General features: G+C 46.5%; 1 protein-coding gene across 1 annotated transcript in view; it reads left to right on the forward strand.

Annotated features, from left to right (window-relative positions):
• Nucleotides 1–7,085, forward strand: part of TMPRSS4 (transmembrane serine protease 4) — a 32,368-nt gene extending 25,283 nt beyond the window's left edge. The window contains exons 6-11 of the mRNA XM_034665625.1: nt 1,202–1,395; nt 3,187–3,353; nt 4,145–4,243; nt 4,411–4,553; nt 5,770–5,919; nt 6,316–7,085. Coding sequence (XP_034521516.1) covers nt 1,202–1,395; nt 3,187–3,353; nt 4,145–4,243; nt 4,411–4,553; nt 5,770–5,919; nt 6,316–6,327 — 765 coding nt within the window. The 3' untranslated portion in view covers nt 6,328–7,085. The remainder of the gene's footprint in view (nt 1–1,201; nt 1,396–3,186; nt 3,354–4,144; nt 4,244–4,410; nt 4,554–5,769; nt 5,920–6,315) is intronic.
• The last annotated feature ends 9,866 nt before the right edge of the window (nt 7,086–16,951 follow it).

The following is a 16,951-nucleotide window of genomic DNA, read 5'->3' on the forward strand; positions in this document are numbered from 1 at the left end:
GATGTAAAGTTTGATGCTTCATTAGTTGCGTATAACACCCAGTGCACCATGCAATACGTGCCCTCCTTACTACCCATCACCAGTCTATCCCATTCCCCCACCCCCTCCCCTCTGAAGTCTTCAGTTTGTTTCTCATAGTCCATAGTCTCTCATGTTTCATTCCCCCTTCTGATTACCCCCCTTTTCTTTATCCCTTTCTTCCCCTACCGATCATCCTAGTTCTTATGTTCCATAGATGAGAGAAATCATATGATAATTGTCTTTCTCTGCTTGACTTATTTCACTTAGCATTATCTCCTCCAGTGCCGTCCATGTTGCAGCAAATGTTGAGAACTCGTTCTTTCTGATAGCTGAGTAATATTCCATTGTATATATGGACCACAGCTTCTTAATCCAGTCATCTGTTGAAGGGCATCTCGGTTTAGACAGAAACTTTAGATAAGGACAGTGGGCAGCTGCCAGAAGGACTTTAAACTCTACCCTAGAAAGAGAGAGGCCTCAGGGCTGTGAGGGAGTGAGGGGACATGGAGAAAGCAGAGTTTGGAATAAGAGGTGTCTGAAAAGCCCCTGGCTGGCACAGGCCCAGAAAGGATGGCAGCCTTTTCCTAGGAGAACCACCACTGTGGCCGTGACCGCGAGGACTGGAGAGGCTGAGGGCAGGGCAAGGAGGTGGGAAGGGAAGCTTTTCCCAGAGCTTGAGGGTCATGATGGAAAACCAAGGAGAGTGGCATATGAAAGAGAGCATAGGGTGTCAAACTGGGAGACTCACTCATCACAGGGGTAAGGACTTGGAGAAAGGTGAATTGAGTTTAAGATAGTAAGATCCAGTTTCTTGAACTTTCTTCCCACTTCCGGCTCCCAGAGCAGTTTGTGGGCGTCTGTTAGCTGATACTCCGCTGGAGCGGCTGAGGACACTCCACCTGGGCAGGACTTTCGTAATTCTGAATCACCTATTTGGTTTGAGGGCCATGAATTCCCAGCACAATGGACATGCCCACGTTCACAATATAAACACATCCAAAGCCCAACAAAGGAGAGGGAGTTTGGAGAAAGTCTCTGGTCTGCGACACCCTCTCCCCAGGACTAACTCAAAATGGGCCTGGTCCTCCCCACCCCTCAAGGTCCCAGTCATAAGGGCCCTGCTCTAAAGGGACAGACGCGGGGCTCCTAGGGGACGTAGTCCCCTCCCTCAAGAGCCTGACTCCTGATTTTTCCCTCCTTCCTACCAACTCCAGCCTGTGGGGAGAGCCTGAAGGCCCCTCGGGTGGTGGGCGGGGAGACGGCCTCTGTGGATTCTTGGCCTTGGCAGGTCAGCATCCAGTACAACAAACAACACATCTGCGGGGGGAGCATCCTGGACGCCCACTGGATCCTCACAGCTGCCCACTGCTTCAGGTAAGGCCTGTGCCGCGGGGAAGCCTGGGGGCCCAAAGCGTGGAGGGGCCTAAGTGTCTGGGTCCCCTGTCTCCCAACTTATGTTCCAACGTCCTCACCCCTCTTTGCCCTCCCTCTACAGACCACGTCCTTGGGTGTGGCCAAGCCAATGATACACTGGACATGATGTCCTGTGTTAGGCACCCGGGATCTGAGCAGAGGGTACTGGTCACCAAGCTTGACCTCTTCCAGTCAGGAAGCAATCAGATACCCTGTGTCCACAGTCTGGCCCCTTATCATTNCACAGTCTGGTCCCTTATCATTCACTCCACAGAAGTTGTTCCCATCGATCTCCCTGGAGTCCTGAAAATGCTCTCCCTCTGCCAGTCTTCTCCGGAGTGGTTCCAGGGTCGAGAACACTGCCACTAACCCATTATAGCCAAACACTTAAAAAAGCAAAAACCACAGGGGCGCCTGGGTAGCTCAGTTGTTAAGCGTCTGCCTTCGGCTCAGGGCGTGATCCCAGCATTATGGGATCGAGCCCCACCTCAAGCTCCTCCGCTATGAGTCTGCTTCTTCCTCTCCCACTCCCCCTGCTTGTGTNCCCTTATCATTCACTCCACAGAAGTTGTTCCCATCGATCTCCCTGGAGTCCTGAAAATGCTCTCCCTCTGCCAGTCTTCTCCAGAGTGGTTCCAGGGTCGAGAACACTGCCACTAACCCATTATAGCCAAACACTTAAAAAAGCAAAAAGCACAGGGGCGCCTGGGTAGCTCAGTTGTTAAGCGTCTGCCTTCGGCTCAGGGCGTGATGGGATCGAGCCCCACATCAGGCTCCTCCGCTATGAGCCTGTTTCTTCCTCTCCCACTCCCCCTGCTTGTGTTCCTTCTCTCGCTAGCTGTCTCTATCTCTGTCAAATCAATAAATAAAATCTTTAAAAAAAAAAAAAAAAAGCAGGGGCTCCTGGGTGGCACAGTGCTTAAGCGTCTGCCTTCGGCTCAGGGCGTGATCCCAGCATTATGGGATCAAGCCCCACATCAGGCTCCTCCGCTATGAGCCTGCTTATTCCTCTCCCACTCCCCCTGCTTGTGTTCTCTCTCTCACTGGCTGTCTCTATCTCTGTCGAATAAATAAATAAAATCTTTTAAAAAAAAAAGAAAAAAAACCAGATTCCCTTACAGGCCAGCAGAGAGATGCCTGCCCATAACTCCGGGGAAGGACTATTCCCAGGCCCTCTTCACTTTCCTTCCTTCCTTCCTTCATTCATTCATTCGTTCAACATCTAATGAGTACTATATTATGTAACCATATGCATTAGATCCGTCACAGTGTAGGCCAGGGATTCCTAACCTTCTTGAGATCTGACAAAGCTCTCAGTCCTTTCCTGGGAAACCACGCATGCATACTAAGCAGGCAGGAGCCTCTGGAGTCAGAAGGAAGACACAAAAGCACATAACGTAACTGACAATATGAGTACCGCATGAGTAACACGGGCAGTAAAAAGCGTTGGGGGGAGAGTGCCAGGACCCCAGAGCGCAGGTACTTGGAACAGCCCCTTCCCCAGCCCTCCAGTTAGAAGTTTCCTTGGGCAGGTTTCACTGGCAGAAAGGATCAAATCCCCTTTTAGAATCTGGCCTTTCGTAAGGGATTCCTCAGACCTGCTCCTTCTCTACCACCCCTGGCCTCACCATCATTACCTTCTAAAGCAGGGACATTCAGCACCACAATCCCCAGGGCCCTGGGGACCCAGCTTTTGGCAAAGACCGCACATGCTTGGCTCAGGCCTGAACCCCGCTATCTCTGCCCCCCTAGGAAGCATCACGATGTGTCCACCTGGAAGGTGAGGGCTGGCTCAGACAAACTGGGCAACTTCCCATCCCTGCCTGTGGCCAGCATCTTCCTCATTGAGCTCAACGCCACGTACCCCAAAGAGAAGGATATTGCTCTCGTGAAGCTGCAGCTCCCACTGACATTCTCTGGTGAGAGGTGGCATCTGGGGACAGCCCCCTTAGGTCAGGTTATGACCTGCACTAGCTCACGGACTGGCCTTGGGCACATCGCTCCTCCTTCAAGCCCTCAGCTGTGCCTTTGTTTCTGGTGAACATACCAGCCTAACATCAGTGAGGGTCCATGAGGCCACTTCGAGCTGTCAGCTCACAGCCCGCCTCACCCCTGCCAGATTCTTTTGAGGTCTATTTTCTCCATGTGGAGCACCTCAAGTGAGAATCACAGACTCATCCAATCTTGGGGTTGTAAGGGAACTGAAGGACCCTTTAGTCCATCCTCCACCCTCAACCAAAGCCAAGAGCCTGCACAGCATCTCTGCCCAGGGGTTACTGTGCCCACCTGGTCTCCTCCAGGGGCAGAGAGCTCATTACCTTTAAGGCAGCCCATGAAATCTTTGAACAGCTCTGTTAGATGACTCATGCTTGGACAGTATTTACATCAGCAATTCCAACTGTCAGTTTCACAGGATACTGGTCCCTTGGAGAAAAAAAAGGGTTCTATTCTCAAATAAGTTTGGGAAACATTTTTATACTAGAGCTCTCTTCTTGGGGCACATTAGTATATAAAATTATGACAAGGCTTTTAATTTTTAATTTGCTTTTATTATGTTTAAACCATATCTCCTCAACTTATTTGACCACAGAACTTTCTCATGCCACTTTTGTTAACATCGCCAGGAACATAGGCCATAGAAACCCTGGTGTCAACTTTTTCAGAGCACTTAGCCACCAGGCTCTCCCCTCTTTCTCTCTGCTCCCGGCAGGCACAGTCAGGCCCATCTGCCTGCCCTTTTTTGATGAGGAGCTCACTCCAGCCACCGCACTCTGGGTCATCGGATGGGGCTTTACAGAGCAGGATGGAGGTAACTCCTGGGCTCAGGACCACAGGGCTGAGGCAGCAGCTCTTGGAGGTGATGGGAGGGACCATCCTTGAGAAAACCCATCCTGGAAGTCCAAGCACCCAGGGGAATTATCCTGGGCTGGGGTAGGAGGCAAGAACGGGAATATGCGTGTGTTTTCAAATTCCCAGGAAAGATATCCGACACCCTGCGGCAGGCGTCAGTCCAGGTCATTGACCACACTCGGTGCAACGCGGAGGACGCCTACCAGGGGGAAGTTACTGAGCAGATGCTGTGCGCTGGCATCATGGAGGGCGGCGTGGACACCTGCCAGGTGGGATCATGAGGGAGTTCCTTGGATAGGGATGTTAGTCCTGGAGAGACAAGTAAGTCCAGAGGCCGACGGCCCCACGTGAAGTCTTGCATATGGTGGGCACTCAATGTGCGGTGAAGGGAAGAAGGGAGAGAAGGAGGGAAAGAAGGATTACAGTCAGATAAGGATGGAAGGATAGACAGAGACAAGCAGAAAGATTTCAAATGTGTATTTCATCTACAACGATGGTGCTACCCACCCCGCCTGCTCGCTCTTCCCCTCACTCACAGGAGTAGGAGTCACATGCGGGCAGAAACGCCAGGTCTGTTTTCTCTAGAACTGCCAAAATGCTGAACTACATTAGAGAAAACCCATCTCATGCTGGATGAGCCCTCGTGCAATGCCTCCCCTCCTCAACCCCACTGACCAGTCCCTGAATACATTTTCATTCCCTCAACCCCCAGAGGATCTTCCGAGCCATTTTCACTGAAGTCCCTAACCCTACCTCTGTCCCCATTCTCAGTCATTAAATTCCTCCACTCAGGAGGTAGCTCCTGGCCATCTCTTGAATGCCAAGTAAATACTGGGTTTGGGGGACAGTGTCTTCCCTCAGGGAGCTCACGGTGGCGGGCGAGGGGGCAGTTAGGCTATGGTGTTACTGGGTTCTGAGGGAGGAAGTCTCAGGGGCTATAGGAGCTGGGACTGACACCCAAATAAGTGCACTTCTCACAATCTGACACATTTTGGTCTGCTGTGTTGTTTATTGTCTCTCTCTTCTCCATTTAACTCTAAGCTCCCCAAGGGTAGGGATCTTTGTTCTTTTTTATTGATCAAATCCCTAGTTGTCTAGAACAGTACCTGACATGCAACAGGCATCCCATGAGCAGCTAAATAAATTTGGAAAGTACTGGGTTAAAGAAAGATAATCAGGCTTCTCAGTGCAGAACCCCTTAGAGCCTTCGGTTCACTAGCGTGCCTTGTGAATCTGAGGGAAGGCACACCAACAACTTACTTGACCACAAACAGAACCCTTTTGCCCCAGATGGAAGGGCCTTCCAGGCTGCAGGGACAGCATGAGCAGAGGCCGTGAGGGCAGAATAGCACAGAGCACTGGGGAGCAGTGGGGGAGCACAGAGGAACTGATTGGCCAATGTGAGGAAGGGAAGAGAGAGCAGCACACTCCTCCACCCCACCCCTGCCTGCCCTCCCCAGCAGCCCCGGTTCTGGTGTCTCACAGGGTGACAGCGGTGGGCCCCTGATGTATCACTCTGACCAGTGGCAAGTGGTGGGCATCGTGAGCTGGGGCCACGGCTGTGGGAGCCCCAGTACCCCAGGAGTATACACCAAGGTCACAGCCTATCTCAACTGGATCTACAGTGTCCGGAAGGTAAGCCCCACCTGTGTGCCCTCCCTCCCTTCCTCTACCCTAAAGGTACAAACCATCCTTAGCTTTGACTTACATGGCTCTAAGATGACCCCTTACATCCTAAATAATTTTCCCCACCAGTGACAACCTGAGATTCCACAGGAAGAGGGGAAATTCCTTAGATCTGAGATTCCAAATCCATGCAAGCGCCTTAGGGTACAGAGCACACCCAGCTTTATCATTCTCTGTTCTCCCGCACACAGTTTCCAGACTCCCTTAAGGAGGGTAGAAAGGCTTAAGAAACTTCTCGGGAGAAGAGAGGGAGGAGCAAAGAGCCTCAGGAAAGGCAGACTAATTTTGCACACATCACCTCCTTGTCCACTTTCAAATCATCTCTTTGTTGGTCTCTTGTCGTAGTCTGAGCCGTGATGCTGCCGCCCCCTCCATACTGCTGGAAACTGCCTCCCCCTGTCCTGCCCACCTGGGGATCCTGCAGAAGTCAGAGCAAGAGCCCCCTTGGGCACACCTCTCTGCCCACAGCATCAGCATTTCTTGGTGCAGCAAAGGGCCTCTGTTCCTGTAAAAGACCTCACAGCCCACAGGCACCCAAAAGGAAGTCAGCAGCCCCAGCTCCACCACCCTTGGGGCTCCTGACGTCCCAAGGAGAAAGACACAGCCCACTGAACAGGCCAGGCTTCCAGCCAAGGTCTCAGAAGACATTGCTAAGCCAAGAAGGAACTTCCTACTCTGCTGAATGGAAGCCGACTCTCCAGTGAGAACCCAGATGACCAAGGGCTGGAGTGGAAGGAGAAAAGGGTCTGAGCCAGTCCTCTCCTCCACCCATCCCCAAGCCCACCCAAGCAAGAAACCAGTTGTAATGTAAAATGCACTGTCCTGCTATTGGCGCAACTGCTATTACTTGCTGTTACAACTATTAGCTCTATGGCTGCTGCTATTAAACGGGTGTGTGAAGTCTTTGACACAGGAGGACTGGGCTGTATACTAAGAACTGAGCTAGGACCTACTGTATCATTCTTGAGCCTGGGTATGAAAAGATCTTGGGGAGACGACTGATTCTTAAACAAGGGAAAAGGAGACCCAAAGTCCAGAGAGTACACCTAAGACTTGGGAGGGAGAGGATTTAGGTACTCAAGGCTGATAGTAAATCATGGCTCCCCCAGTGGCTGGAAAGAGATACTGCACCTCTGAGCCCTTCTACCTAGAGAGCCCAGAGTTGCTGCTTTCATTCTTTAAAAAAAAAAAAAAAAAAGACATTTATCACCTGCAAAGTCTGAGGTGGTCCCTAAGTGGGGTTCTGAGGACATAAGCATAAGTCCTGCACTCAAACGGTCATAGAATTAAGCCCCACAGACTTCTCTGGCCACTGTACGGGGGCCCAGATATTCTGAGGACACTCGGTCAGATCTTAAATATACTTGATAATGCTTTACTAGGTTCTCAGGAAATAACAGAAATCCTCAAAGACCAAATGAAAACATGAATAAACAAGCAAATAACCAAAACAAAACTATCAGAATCGTGAGCTGAAATAAAGGTAGAGACCTGGGAGCAACAGCTAAACTAAAATCTTGGGTTGTCCGAGGGACCAAGACCTTTATGAAAGTTGAGATCAGAACTAAACCCAGACCCAGGGCTCACCATCAAAGATCAGCCAAGATTTTTTAAAAAGAAAACCCCAGGAGTGGGAATCATCAAAAATGGCAAATTTAGAACTCCATGGACCTTAGACGTTAGAATTATCAGATCATCAGAAAAACTGATACTGTGGAATATTTCTATGTGCCAGGCGTTATTCCAAGTGCCTCACAGTGTACTGACTAAGTCATTTAAGACTCACACAAACCTACAAGATCGGTGCCGTTCATATCCCATCCCCGTTTCAGGGGTAAGAAAACTAAGGCTCAACGAGGCTAAGTATCTTGCCTGAGGTTACATATGGGTAAGGTGAACATGAGCATTCTGACTCCAACGTTCACGCTATAAACTATCACACTATAGGACCGCCAGTAATTTACGAATCTTTAAATAAATTTGAAATGGGTACTTTTCCACATTTTAAGATATTCTTAAATACTTTTAATTTAAAAACCCACATAAAATTTATTATCAACCATTTATAAGTATACGGTTCAATGGTATTAAGGACATTTCACACTGTTATGCAACCATCACCACCATCCATCTCCAAGGCTGTTTTTCCCTTCCAGAACTCTGTACCCATTAAACAATAACGCTCCATTTCTTCCTACCCTGAAATACTGGAAGCCACCTGTCTACCTTCTGTCTCTATGAAGCTGACTACTCTAGGTACCTCCTCTAAGTGGAATCATATAGTGTTTGCCTTTTTTGTGCCTGGCTTATTTCACCTAGCATAGCGTCTTCAAGGTTCATCCACGGTTGCAACTTGTGTCAGATTTTCCTTCCTTTTTAAGGCTGAATAATATTCCATTATTTATACCGCATTTTGTTTATTCATTCATCCATCAACTGACATCTGGGTTGCTTCTACCTTTTGGCTGTTGTGAATAATGCTGCTGTGAGCGTGGCTGTACAAACAGCTCTTCCAGACCCTGCTTTTGATTCTTTGGGTATATACCCAGAAGCAGAATTGCTGGATCATATGGTGTCTGTTTTTAATTTTTTATTGTTTTCCATAAGGATCACACCATTTTACATTCCCACCAACAGTGCACAACAGTTCCAATTTCTCCACATTCTCACCAATGCTTATTTTCTGTTAAAAAAAAAACAAGTATTTTAATAATCAAGCAAATGTGACAGGTAGATTTGAAGATGAACCAAATAGAGCTCTTAGAAATAAGAACTATAATTATTAAAATAAAAAACTGAATGTTTGCAGTAAATAGCATTTCAGGCATAGATTAAGAGAGGTAAGGTAGATTGAAGAAGTTACTAAGTTTGCTGCAGAAAGAGATAAGGGGATAAAATATACATATAGAGGGGGGCGCCTGGGTGGCTCAGTTAGTTAAGGTCTGCCTTTGGCGCAGGTCTGGGATCGAGCCCTGCATCCAGCTCCCTGCTCAGCAGGGAGTCTGCTTCTCCCTTTCCCTCTGTGTGTGCACTCACGTGTGCTCGCTCTCTCTCAAATAAATAAAATCTCTAAATATATATATACAAAATCAAGGCTATGGACAGTGGAGGCTAGAATAAAAAGGTCTAACATATCCAGTTAAAGCCTCAGAGGGAGAAAAGAGAAATATGAAGGAAAAACAACATCTAAAGGCATAACAGCTGAGAATGTCCAGAACTCATTAGAGGCGTGACTCCTCACATAGAGTATTTGCCGCTCTAGTGTATACACGCATACAACCAAGGGGGAAACAGTCAGAAAAATCCTCACCTAGGCACATAACTGAGAAGCTTCAGAACACCAAAAATGAACAGAAACTCTTTAAAGCAGCCAGAGAAACCACCCAGACTGCCTCCAACACCATAAAGATACCATAGTCAGGGGCATCTGGGTGGCTCAGTCAGTTGAGCATCCAACTCTTGGCTTTGGCTCCGGTCGTGGTCTAGGGGTCATAGGATCAAGCCCCTCGTCAGGCTCTGCACTGAGCATGGAGCTTGCTTGAGATTCTCTCTCTCCTCTCCCTCTGCCCCTCCACTCATGCTCTCTCTCGCTTGCTCTCTCTCTCTCTCAAAACAAAAAAATAAATAAAAATAAAAAGATACCACAGTTAGACTGCCAGCAGACTCCCCCACAGCAGTAAAGGAACCAAAAGACTCTATCTCCATGAGCTGAGACAATAGAGAACTGTGAATCCTACAAAACTGCCTTTTAGAATTAAGGCATTTTCAGGAAAACAGTAGTGTTTACTACCAACAGGTCTTCTCTAAAGGAAAATCTCAAGTATGTACCTTTTTTCCAAATTCCAGTTAGTTAACATCGAGTGTGATATTAGTTCCAGGTGTACAATATAGAGATTCAACACTTCCACACATCACCCAGTGCTCATCACGACAAGTGTCCTCCTTAATCCTCATCACCTAGTTCACCCCTCCCCCCAGCCACCTCCCCTCTGGTATCCATCAGTTTGTTCTCCCTAGTTAAGAGTATGTTGCTTTGTTTGTCTCTCTTTTTCCCCTTTGTTCATCTATCTCGTTTCTTAAATTCCTCATATAAGTGAAATCATATGGTATTTGTCTTTCTCTAAATAACTTATTTCACTTAGCACAATACTCTCTAGCTCCACCCATGTCGTNCTCATCACCTAGTTCACCCCTCCCCCCAGCCACCTCCCCTCTGGTATCCATCAGTTTGTTCTCCCTAGTTAAGAGTATGTTGCTTTGTTTGTCTCTCTTTTTCCCCTTTGTTCATCTATCTCGTTTCTTAAATTCCTCATATAAGTGAAATCATATGGTATTTGTCTTTCTCTAAATAACTTATTTCACTTAGCACAATACTCTCTAGCTCCACCCATGTCGTTGCAAATGGCAGGATTTCATTCTTTTTCATGGCTAATATTCCATTATACACACACACACACACACACACACCACATCTTCTTTATCTATGGACACTGGGCTGTTTCCATACGTTGGCTATCGTAAATAATGTTGCTATAAACCTCAGGGTGCATGTATTCCTTCAAATTAGTATTTTTGTGTCCTTTGGGTAAATTCAAGTATGTACTTTAGAAAGAAGAAAAACGATCCTCCTAGGAAGAAAGGAGATACAAGAAGATATAGTGAAGCACCTGGTAAAAATGTACATAAATCTAAACGAGCTTTGTCTACGTAAAATAGCATCTAGTTTGTGGGTTAATTTTTTTAAACCTAACTAAAATACAGGATAACAATACCAAGTAAGTCAGATCGAGAGAGCTGGGAGTTAAAATATTCTAAAGTTCTAAAATTGTTCAAGAACTTTAAATATTGAATAAAGTTATGTTACAGAAAGTGTGTGTACTATATTTTAAGGGGTCAGAAGAGAAACCACCAAAAGAATGGAAATAAAGTGTTTAGCTTCCAAGATAATAAAAACAAGAAATATTTTAAGGAAAAGCAAAGAGAAAATACAATCTCGGAGGTAAGACGAAAAGACTGAAAAAGAGAGAATGCACAGAGAAATGGAACAAAATGTACAAAGTAAGATAGTAAAAATAAGAGTTATCAATAATCACAGTAAATGTTAAACTCACCAACTAATACATAGAGTTAATCAAGTGAAATAAAAATGTAAAATCAAGCTATCTGTAAGAGACACACCCAAAACATTAGGTTATGGGACCATTAAAAATAAAAAAGATTGAAAAAGTTCTAGAACACAAGCACTTTACCAAATTTAAGCTGGAAAAGCTATATAACATTTTTTTAAAAATAGGGATTTAGGACAAAAAGACAAAACTGACTTTAGGATAAAGAGAGTCATTAGATAGTCATAAAAGATCAATTCACCAGGAAGATAGAGTAAGTTAAAACCTGTAAACAAAAAGAAAAAAAGAAAGGAAAAAAACACAATCCCTTTGTCACCACTGGAGTTGGCTGTCATACCAGGTCCTTACTCTGAAATAGCATTCAAAGATGGGGCGGGGGGGGGAGAACAAGCAACATTCTGCTTCACCACAGAAATCTACCTCCAGATAACAAGGTGGCTCAAGGTGGTGAGGGCAAGCTCGTCTTTACACAGAAAATGTAGCTTATCAAGATCGGTGAATGATAGAAAATTTGCAACCTCTGATGAAATAATGGATTCAGGCAAGAATCATCACTGGAGGTGAAAAGCATTAAGTGAAAGGTTTATGGACAACTGGAGAGTTGCTTAAATGCCCAAGTATCACCCTCCAGATTCTTTTCTAATCTCAAGAGAAAAATCTAACTTTAAAATCAAGGAATCAGGTTGACATCATTCTGGCCACTAACAGCGGAATAATGAGATACTATGCGCCTCCCGAGGTGAATGTAAAGTATGACTTCTGCGGCATCACTTCAAGACCCCTTATCAAAAATGCTTAATCTACACCTTTACATCTAATTTTCAGCTTATAGGAAATATATAAGTTAGAAGAAAGAGTTAAATGACATCACTTGGAAGCGAGCAGATAAATCCAGAAGGTGGGACACTCAACCACACAGGTGACCCAATCTCTTCCATAAGTCAAAGTCACGAAACACTCTTAAGAGGCATAGCAACAAAATACCAGCTCTCTGATTGGGTCTTGAATTAAACAGATTAGCCGCAGAAGACATCTGGGCAAAGGGGCAACTGGGGAAATGTGAGTAGGATCTGGGGATTAAATGAGAGTAAGGAACCGCTCATTATGTGTGACAATGATATTATACTTTATAAATATAACCATAATTTTAAACATGCATGCAGAAATATTTGGGACAAACTGACATGAAGTTGTAATTTACTTCAGGAAAAACACAACAGTTAAGCAGATATGACAAAATGTCATCAAGTATGAAATTGAAGTGATGTTTACTATTCTTTCTACTTTTCTGTATATTTGAAATGTTTCTCGGTGAATAGGTTTTTCTTACTCCTAGAAACAGAATATACAATAGCCCTAAAAGAACGAACAGAACTACGAGGAGAAACTGATAAAAACCACCATCACAGAGGAAGACTGCAGCATACTTCTCTCAATTATTGATTTAGGACGAGCAGGTAAAATATCAGTAGAGAAGATGGAATATATGATTAGCGTGCTTAATAGACAGCTGTAGAATTGCACTCAACACTTAGAAAATAAGTATCCTTCTCAAGCACACTTGTAAAAATTAGACTATACACTAGGCCGTAAGGTAAGTCTCAACACATTTCAAAAGTAGTATGGGCACCCACCAGACCCAGTTTTGTGCTCCCATCAATCTCCAACCCAGCCTTGCCTACGTCCCCCATCCTCCCACCTCTAAGCCCGGCTTCCTGCCTTGCATGGACCCAGCTCTGGCCCCTTTCATTTCCATGGTTCTAAAGCCCTGGTAACTGCCATCATTTCTAACACCACACCAGTCCCACCCTCCCCACCTGGGGCCAGGGCTGGGCTTTGGCTTGGGTGGTCTTCACCGCACTCACCAGGCTGGAAGCCACAGTAGCTCCGGCACCCAGAGCCAGCAGACTGCACCCACACAGAGCTCTGGCTTCCCCAGGGCTGCCTGGAAAGGCTGAGTAACATAAGATGGAAATTAATATCTATAGGACAAACATTGAATAATGGAAGACAGGAGACAGGATGGAGCCAGCAGATAAATTACTCATCCTTCTTCCCAGGATGGAACGATTCAGAGAAGACCTAGTTCCCCAGGGACAGTCCTGTGATTCAGCTGATGGAGCTGTGGTCTGCTCAGGAACACCTCACCTTGTGCTGGCTTTCTCCCCCTCCCTGCCTCACAGCCCTTTCCCCCCAATTCCTGCTTCCCTGCGATGGAACCCCATGAGAAAACGTTAAGTTGTGCCTTTAATTTAGACAAGTTTTCTAAGAAACCTAGGCTAAGACTCAGCGCTCTGACTGTATGCTATTAAAGGCAAGAGCAAACAACACCTGGGTGGCTCAGTCAGTTAAGTGTCCAACTTCAGCTCAGGTATCGATCTCAGGGTCCTGGAATCGAGCCCCATGTCAGGCTCCCCGCTCAGGGGGGCGACCACTTGTCCCTCTGCCTCTGCCCCATCCTCCCCCCAGGCTCAGTCACACAAACGCGTGTATGCGCTTTCTCTCTCAAATAAATAAATAAAATCTTTAAAAAAATAAAAATATAAAATACAAATGTAATGTTTAAAAGACTTCTAAATAATTCATAGGTCAAAAAAAGTTCTAAAGTTTACTTAAAATAGATCAATTAAAAATATATCATCAATTATATACATATACAGACAGATATAGCTATCCATGTGCATATATTCGTGGAATGTTCTAGGGTGACATTCAGCAGCTAACCTGGGCATGTGCAGAGACAGGCCTACTTTTGCATTCCAGAGTCAGAGCATAAGTGATTCCATTGCGAAGGCCAAGAGAGAGCCGGGACTTACACCATGGCTAACACAGAGACTCTCACAGCAGAGCCTCCTCATCTCTGGAAGGGAGGGTGTGGAGAGGAAGTTGGTGGGTAGAGAAGATTCCTTCCTCTTCCACAAGGAAGGAAGCGAGCTGAATCCCAGAGAGATGAGCCTGAAGCCAGAGCAGGGGCTTGGCTCTCGCAGCTCCGGGTCCAGAGCTATCTCCACAAGAGAGCCCTCCGTGAAAGCAAGCCATCCCAGGGAGCGTGACAGAGCCCAGAGTGTGAACCTGCACCCCTGGGCCAGGTAAGAGGGGGGAGGGGGCAGCCCAAAGCATCAGTGCAGTGGGGGAGCTCAGGGGAGAATTCACACCTGATGTGCAGAGCATGGTAATCCAGGTGCGTGTAAATGCCACGGACAGCGGCATCTGAAACAGAACTAGCGGCCAAATTAGGTGAATCCATCTGGGGGGGGGGGTCAGCGGCAACAAAGGCAGGGCAGGGAGAAGCCCCGTGCTCCAAGGACAGTGAGAGGGGACAGAATAAGAAGTCGAGAGGAGCTGTAAGTTGGCTTGGCAGCAGAGAGGATCTGGGCTTTAGAGGCAGGCACACCGCGACTCAAAACTGTGTGTTTATTGTGAATGAATTACATAATTTAAACAATGCTGGAGATTTAGAGTCAACGATCTCCCCTTCAATCCCCAACCTCCCTCCTCAGAGGCAACCACTGATCTCAGTTGGATGTGTATCTTTCCAGACTCTTTACAAATACTGAACATCTCTAGGTCTCCATTTCCTCATCTGTAAAAGGGGACTAACAGTAATAACAGTTCATCCCCCGCAGGGGATGCAGCAATACTTCCACGTAAAGTATTCGGAGAAGGGCCCAGTCCAGCAAGCACTCAGTGTACGGTAGCGACTAGCATATTAGCATCTACAAACATCTACAAACATCCATAAATGGTTGTTTACTTGTTTCACAAAATGCACGGGGTTTAAATTCTAGCTCTGCTGCCTAAGTTACATCTTTGGGATTCTAGCTCTGCTGCCTAAGTTACATCTTTGGGAACTTGTTTCAGGTTTTTTGTTTTTTTGGGTTTTTTTAACTTCTCAGTGCTTTGCTTTTATCATGAGTAAAATGGGGATAATTATACTTGCCTTCCAGAAATAGAATGAGACTTCGCTATGTTACAGGAAAGTGACTTGGGGTGCTAGGGATTCGATTCATGTTTGCCTGCGTCATTACTATACAGGTTGGGGGCTCTCCTGCCTGCTCCCAGAGGCTTCCAGGCTTCCTGGTTCGGGCCAAAGACAAGGGAGAACAATGGCAAGACAAAGCCCTGCTTTTCTAACCCTCCTGCAGGCAAAGCCAGGGAGAGAAGCCGGTCCAGGCCAGGGACCCACAGCGGCCTCTAGTTCGAGATGTACTTGCAGAACGCGCACACAAATCACCAGGGAAACTTGCTACGGAGCAAATTCTACTTCAGTAGTTGGGAGGTGGGACCCGAAATCCTTTCTAACAAGCTGACCGGGACTGCTCATGCTGCTGGTCCGCAGACCACACTTGAAGAAGCCAGGGCCCAGGACTCTTGCCCCTCCCACGGCCCACCTGAAAGCCATCCACAGATGCTCTGCCTTGTCAAGGGCTCAGACAACTGAACTCGAAGTCCATTCTGGCCCCAAGGGTCTGCCCTCCCTCTGGGCAGGACTGGCACATCCTTAGAGACCCCAGGCCTCTGCAGATCCCATCCCTTCAAAGAAAGGGGGGTGGAAATCTAGATTTCCCCAGAGAATAGACATAGCCCTTGTTCACATGAAATTTACATCCTACAGAAGATATACAATAAATAAGTAAACAGATATATGTCTGCTAGAGATAAACGCTTTGAAATAAAGCAGGATAAGGAAAAAGTATCTGCACTGGTGGGAGATGTTATCGTAGATATGATAGCCAAGGAAATCTTCTCTGGGGAGACGACATTTGAGCAGAGAGGTGATTAGAATACAAGAATGACTCCTGTGAGTATCCAGGGGAAGAGCATGTGCAAAGGTCCTGAGACAAAAGGAGGCTGATGTTTGAGGCTCAGCAAGGAGAACAACGAGGCTGCATTAGCAGGAAAAAGAAGATATCAAAGGGGCAACAGGGGGGCACCTGGATGGCTCAGTCAGTTAAGCATCTGCCTTCAGCTCAGGTCATGATCCCAGGGTCCTGGGATCCAGCCCCACATCAGGCTCCCGGCTCAGCTGGGAGTCTGCTTCTCCCTCTCCCTCTGCCTCCCTACCTCTGCTCGCAGTCTCTCTCTCTCTCTTTTTCAAATAAATAAATCAAATCTTCAACAAAAAAAAGAGGTAACAGGGTCAGAAAATAGAGCCTTCTGGGCAATTATGAGGAATAAGTAAGGTAAACTGGAAGGTTCTGAGCAATAAGAGTACGATTTTTTTGGTTATTTTTCAAGACGTCCTTTACATACAATAAAATCCATCATTTTTAGTGTAGAGTTCTACCAATTTTGACAACTGTATACACGCAAGCAACCACAGCTCCATCACCCCCAAAAGCCTCTCTTGCCCTCTAGAGCGTTCCCCACGCTCACCTATAGCCCCCATCAACCACTCGTCTATTTTCTGTCTCTACAGTGTTGCATTTCCCAAGACCGCACAGAAATGGAACAATCCAGTAGGTACTTTCTTGAACCTGACTTCTTTCACTTAGCATAATGCATTAGAGGTTCATCGATATTGGCACACAGAGCTTTTTATTACTGAAGGGTACGCCACAGGATGGATGGACAACGGCTTGTCCATCCATTCACCAGCTCAAGGACATTTAGATTGGTTTCTTTTTTGGCAACGACAAGCAACGCTTCTATAAACACGTGTGTCCAGATTTCTACGCGACTGGAAGTTCTCGCCAATTTCTTCTGACAAAGAGGGAGAGTAAATTCACTGTCCCCTCTGAAACAACTCAAAAACTGGGGACAGAATGGCTTTCGGACCCACAACACGAGGCAGCACGGGGCAGTGATCTCCGAGGGCCGAGAAACCCACGAAGCGCGCCCCACATCTACTACAG

This window comes from Ailuropoda melanoleuca, chromosome 8 (genome assembly GCF_002007445.2).
Source record: "Ailuropoda melanoleuca isolate Jingjing chromosome 8, ASM200744v2, whole genome shotgun sequence".
Taxonomy (NCBI): domain Eukaryota; kingdom Metazoa; phylum Chordata; class Mammalia; order Carnivora; family Ursidae; genus Ailuropoda; species Ailuropoda melanoleuca.